Source organism: Misgurnus anguillicaudatus, chromosome 17 (assembly GCF_027580225.2).
Source record: "Misgurnus anguillicaudatus chromosome 17, ASM2758022v2, whole genome shotgun sequence".
Taxonomy (NCBI): Eukaryota; Metazoa; Chordata; class Actinopteri; order Cypriniformes; family Cobitidae; genus Misgurnus; species Misgurnus anguillicaudatus.
In genome coordinates this window covers 11,601,369-11,607,066 of record NC_073353.2, presented here as the reverse complement: position 1 = coordinate 11,607,066, position 5,698 = coordinate 11,601,369, and the positions used below count along the sequence as shown (strand labels likewise).

At 33.7% G+C, this 5,698-nt stretch overlaps 1 protein-coding gene across 1 annotated transcript; it reads left to right on the top strand.

Moving 5' to 3' along the window:
- The first annotated feature begins 313 nt into the window (after nt 1-313).
- On the top strand, nt 314-5,053 carry LOC129451755 (uncharacterized). The gene is made up of 3 exons (XM_055215187.2): nt 314-809; nt 906-967; nt 2,724-5,053. Exons 2-3 carry the CDS (start codon nt 945-947, stop codon nt 4,294-4,296), a joined length of 1,596 nt encoding a protein of 531 aa, XP_055071162.2. The 5' UTR covers nt 314-809; nt 906-944; the 3' UTR covers nt 4,297-5,053.
- The last annotated feature ends 645 nt before the right edge of the window (nt 5,054-5,698 follow it).

Sequence of the window (5,698 nt, the reverse complement as noted above, 5' to 3'; positions counted from 1 at the left end):
TAATCAATGTTTAATCAAACAATTGCCTCGATTTAATAAATAAGAAGCAAACCAAGAACGTCTGTGGTGTGGATTGAAGTGAACCCACTATAATTCCGCAGCCTACATGTCTTTCTGCTTTTAATGCATTTCTTAAATTAATGTCTCAATTACACAGTAGGCTTATAGGTTGTTATGATAGGCTATTTGTTGCTTAAAAGCAATAGGCTATATTGTATAAAGTGTAGCAAAAAACGTGGCGTGACTTATAGTGCTGAGTTAGAGAGCTGGTATGGCTCTCGGTATTGACGCCATGGGCATGAGGATGTGTAGCAACGGCTATCAAACAACATCACTGTGATCAGATGTTTTCTTTCTATTTTTTACCCCGCTGTCATATTTGTTGTGTGTTTATGTTATTGACAGGAAAGCGTGCAGCACATATTTATAAGGTGTTGTTATTCAAAATACGTTTTCCACTTGCTTGCAAAAAAGTTCTCAAAGTGATCATGGCTGAAAGCTGCTCGGGAATATTTTTCTCATTAACCATAATGTAACGCAACATTCAACTGCTTTATAGTAGTTTTTAGTTATCAGGCTTACTTATAATTTTACTGTTTTTAACATAACATGCAATAGATAAAATACACCACATAAAGTAGTATACATGTCTAACTATACAGAGTAGTATTTTTTACATTTCTGATTGGGCGGGCCAGCTGTCAATCTGGCTCCGCGCCTGGTGCCTATAAAGACACTCGATCTTGTTCAAGGGTTTTTACAGTACGTCTGTTTGGGGAAGGGAACCACAAGTGAAAGCAGGAGACATTGTAAGTTTGATTTCACAAATGTGTTAATGCTCTGTTTCTCTTCACTGATGTTTGCTTGGAAATTTTTAATGTTCATATGTTCATTTGGATATAAAGGTTTATACATTGAGGATTTCACACAACCTGGAAGCAGTCATGGCAGAGTCTGTCTCTAAAAGGTGGGGTATCATTATTATGTGCTTTGATTTTGGCTAGTATGCATTAAGATACTATTGAGTAAAATTTTATTGTTTATTCTACTTTAAACTTAACACTTAAACAAAGAAGTTTATAGTTCTGTTGGTTAATATTTTGTCCCGTATTCATGAAGAAAAGACTCATGGTCCGTGTACCTCTGGATATTTTGTTTATTCGTTTTTGTAAACCAGCTTTCTATTTGACACCTATAGGCGATTTCTCCTTCTCAGCTCTTGTTTATGAGGCAACGATCATGGTACATTTTAAGGATGTGTTATGCAGGCAGTGTTTGAATGCGTACTGTAGATGTGTGCACAATCTAGCACCAATTCAAGTCTAATGCTCATGCAAGATTTATTTAAATTTAAATACATTTATTTAAAAACATATTTTAAATATAATTGGCTAGCCTATATATAATTATTTTACTATAACTATATATAGTTATTATTAGGCTATTTGTATTAATGCTCTGTTTTCCTGTTTCTTCCTAACAGGAATATTATTGTAGGCTTATAAGCATTGCTGCTAAATGTACAGATACTTGGTTAAACTTGTTTTTGCACTGTTGTTTGCATTATTTAATTCCACTATATATATGAAGAGTTTCGTTGCAAAACGAGATAACTCCGTTTTTTTTAATTGTTCAGAAATCTCGACTTTTGGGTGTGCATTCCAATTAATATCAATTAAACTGAAGTTGGTTTGTTTTGATTTAAACCTTAATAACTTAAAAATACAGCTAAGTAGCACCATAAAAAAAAATAATAACATGATAACATATAAATAAACATGTTTTGACAAAAATGTAAAAAAAATGATTTATCTCGTTTTGCAACGAAACTCTTCATATTCTACTCTGCGGTTATATTATTTTGTAGCTATATACTATGGGGATTCTATTTTTGTTGTTTATTCTTCTGAGGCTGCTGATCTTTGAGAGCTTCTAAACAAATTTCATTATATTTTTATAATGCAGTGAAGTTTCAACTCAATTCTATTCTATTCTATTCTATTCTATTCTATTCTATTCTATTCTATTCTATTCTATTCTATTCTATTCTATTCTATTCTTGCAGTGTAGTGTCTAGTGTTAAATTCAGTATTTACATTACCAATGGTTTTGGACAAATATGCCATTTAATGTGAAACGTTCTAAGTGTCGATATGAGGCGCATCAGATTCTCATGTTTCAGCAATCAGCGCTGCACTTAGGTGAGGTTCAAGCGGATCATTTATATTTCGAACAACTAATGGCGTGATAACGTAATGTTTGTTAGTACAAAGTCGCTATGAATGTGACCTCATCACATTAGTATTTTTGCGCCACTGCTTCTCTGTGTAGTTGCGTCTGTGTTGAACTAAATAACTTGGCGGAAGACATTTTTGTATATGTGTGTTTATTTTCATGAATCCTTATGAGGTAGCCTAGATGAAATAACCGTTTTGTAAAAGTCTTGTAAATGGTTTATTTAGCTAAGTGTTACTTTATTCCTTTAGCTTTTTAGAAAAAAAATCATCATAATGTCTTTCGTTTTTGAAGAAAAAAACAAACAAACTAATTTCTCAAAGGTTCACGGACCCCCTCACCAAATGGATAACTTTAGAAAAAAAATTAAGGAGAAAGCTTTTATCAGGTCCTTCTGAAGCAAACTTACAATTTCTGTGTTTTTTAAAGGTTATTTTTATGATGCTGTTTATAAAGATGCTTAATAATTTGCTTGTATTTTTATGCAGTCATGTGCTTGATACCTCACTGGAAGACAAATTAAGCGAAATTCTTAAAAACACCAAATTAATTAAAGGACCCACTACAAGATATATACTCAACACAACAAAGATAACTGAAGGAGAATTACTGAGAAAAGAAAGGATTGGAGAAAAGGATGATAAAAAACCTCATAAGGTCATATTGCTGGTTGGAGAAACTGGATCAGGGAAGTCCACTCTCATTAGTGCAATGGTGAATTACATCATGGGTGTTAGATGGGAGCACAAAATTTGGCTGGAGGTTGTCGAGACATCTGAAGACCAAACTGAGTCTCAGACGACAGCAGTTACAGTTTATGAGGTTTTTCCACAAGACAGTCCATTCTCCCTCACCATTATTGACACACCTGGATTTGGTGACACAAAAGGGGAAGGTGAAGACAAGCTCATTGCTGAAGCTTTACAGCAGTTGTTCAGATCTGTGGATGGGATTCATGAAATTCATGCAGTGTGTCTTGTCCTGAAGGCAACAGATGCTCGACTTCATGACAGACAACTTTATATTTTTGATGAAATTCTGTCATTATTTGGCAAGGACATAGAGAAACATATATCCATACTCATTACAAATGCAGATGAAAATGTCCCCAAAAAACCACTTAATTTAATAAAAACATCTAAAATTCCATGTGCAAAAAAGAAAGATGATCAACCTATTTATTTTAAATTTAACAACTGTCAGAGTGAATGTTATGATGAGGAAGACCGAAGCAGTTACAAATCATCATGGGATCGTGGAAATGAAAACTTAAGGCAGTTCTTTGATTATCTGAATGGGCTGAGCCCAATAAATGTATATATGACTGAAGGTGTGCTTAGGAGCCGGAAGCAACTAAATGCTAGTGTCAATAATTTGAAGAATCGAATCGAGTGGGCAGAAGGTAAAAAAAAGGAGCTTGAGCAAACCAAGGCAGCTGTGAAAGAATATGAGCAAGACGGAGGAAATCAGAAGAACTATACATTTGAAGTTGATGAACAATATAAAGTTTTGGTCGAGATACAGTCGTCATGGTGGCATTTGAGCAAACGTGCGATGCGCTGTCCTAAGTGTGAAGAGAACTGTCACTATCCAGGATGCTGGTGGGTCAACTCTCTCTCCCAGTGTAGTGTGATGAATAAAGATGGAAAGTGCACAGTCTGCAAGAAATGTGAGCACACAAAACATAAGAAGGACAATCAAATATATGAAAGAAGGACAAAAAAAGTCATGCGAACAAATGAAGACCTTAAAAGGAAATATGAAGAATATACTGATAAAAAGAGTTTGTTGAGCAAATTAGAGGATTCGATAAAGCAGGCCGATGCAGAGAAGAGCAGGCTTGTTGAAGAGTGTTATCAGTGTTTAGAGAAATTAATGGACACTGCATTAAAATCTACCAGCATGTCCTGTTTCATTCATCTTGACTTTATGATTGAGAAACTGAAAGAAACTGGAAATCAAGAAAGAGTTCAGAAACTTGAAGAACTTAAGAGAAGAGCTCTGGAAGAAAACACAGGACTAATTAGATGTGCATTAAAGTATGTACAAAGTAGCGCATGATAAGGGCAACAAAAGGCTGTACAGTGTTTGTGCAGTTCATGTTAGATGAGATATAAGTCTCTACAGTATCTCCCAGTTAGTCATGATTCATTCTTCTTCTTCAAACTCTTTCCTCTGGGTCTTTTATAGCTTGTTTATTGTTTCACTAAAGAAACCTTTAATCCATGATAATCCAAGTTATGATAGCTGTGTAAACAACTTACTAAAGGGCACATGATGTGCAAAGAATCATATAGTGTCAATTTATATATAAAAGTAAATAAGTTGTTATAGTGAATATAATAGTGATTGAGAACATTGTTTGTATTGAGTATGACAAGATATGTCAGTTTAATTTGTTGTATTTGTAAAAAGATGATTTTTGTGACAAAATACAGTAGCTTATGCTAACAGTTGTGTTACAACTTTTTAAAAGTATTAACCGTAGATTTGAGAATAGTGCGTGTAGTGTTTTAAAAAACGATAGGTTAAGTGTAATTTGTAAAATGTATGATCAATAATCATAAGCAAGATGTTATAAAATGATCATTTTGAGAGCATTGTCCTTAGTTTTGTGTAAAATCAGTAGAGAATAACTGTAAATAAAAGAAACAAACGTACAATATGAAATTGTTTAGTTCTTGAATTGTCATTTTCATGCATTTTCATTCATTTCAGAAATATGATGATATTTAATAATAAACTTTGTGAGTGGCACGACATGGATTTTTGCAGCGTCCAGAGTCACAGCGGACAGCCACTTTCAGACGCCGCCGGTGTGCGTACATTCAAAATAATGTCCGTAAACCATCTTAAATCTTATGTCTAGTAGAGGATAGGCGCTAGTATTAAGTCTTGACTTGTTTCTATAAACTGAAAAATTAATATGTAGTGCATAATTTTTGCATCCACTTTTTAAAATAAGTTTTACATGGAATTTTAAGCAATTTAAGCAATTGCAACGACCATGGAGATTTCACTGACAGCGACTGCGGGTCATGTTTCATTTTACAGGTATGGAGTCCGAATTTCATTTTCATAACTTGTGACAAAAATTAAGACATAACTGTCTCTAAAATTGTAAAAATAAAATAAAGGTCAAATACAAACGCTTGAGCCTTAGATCTTTCTAATTATGCATTGTTTGTTGTGTTACACTGTAAAGAAATCTGTAGAAATTACAGTATTAATGGGTATTACTGGCAACTAGCTGCCAGTAACTTACTGTAGATTTTACATTTATGTTATTAACTTGCAACAGTTTGTTTAAAGTTAAATGAACATGAAACATTTTCAGTCTTTATCTTCTACAGTAAGTTACTGGCAACCAGCTGCATAATTACAGCAAATTTTTTACAGTGTAAGTACATTCTTTTACATTAAATAAGTAACAACAAAAATCAGGCTGCACTCGCGATGTTAA

Coding starts and splice junctions, on each gene's coding strand:
- LOC129451755 (XM_055215187.2), top strand. CDS start 945: ATGGCAGAGTCTGTCTCTAAAAG. Junction 968..2,723: donor GCAGAGTCTGTCTCTAAAAG/GTGGGGTATCAT, acceptor ATTTTTATGCAG/TCATGTGCTTGATACCTCAC.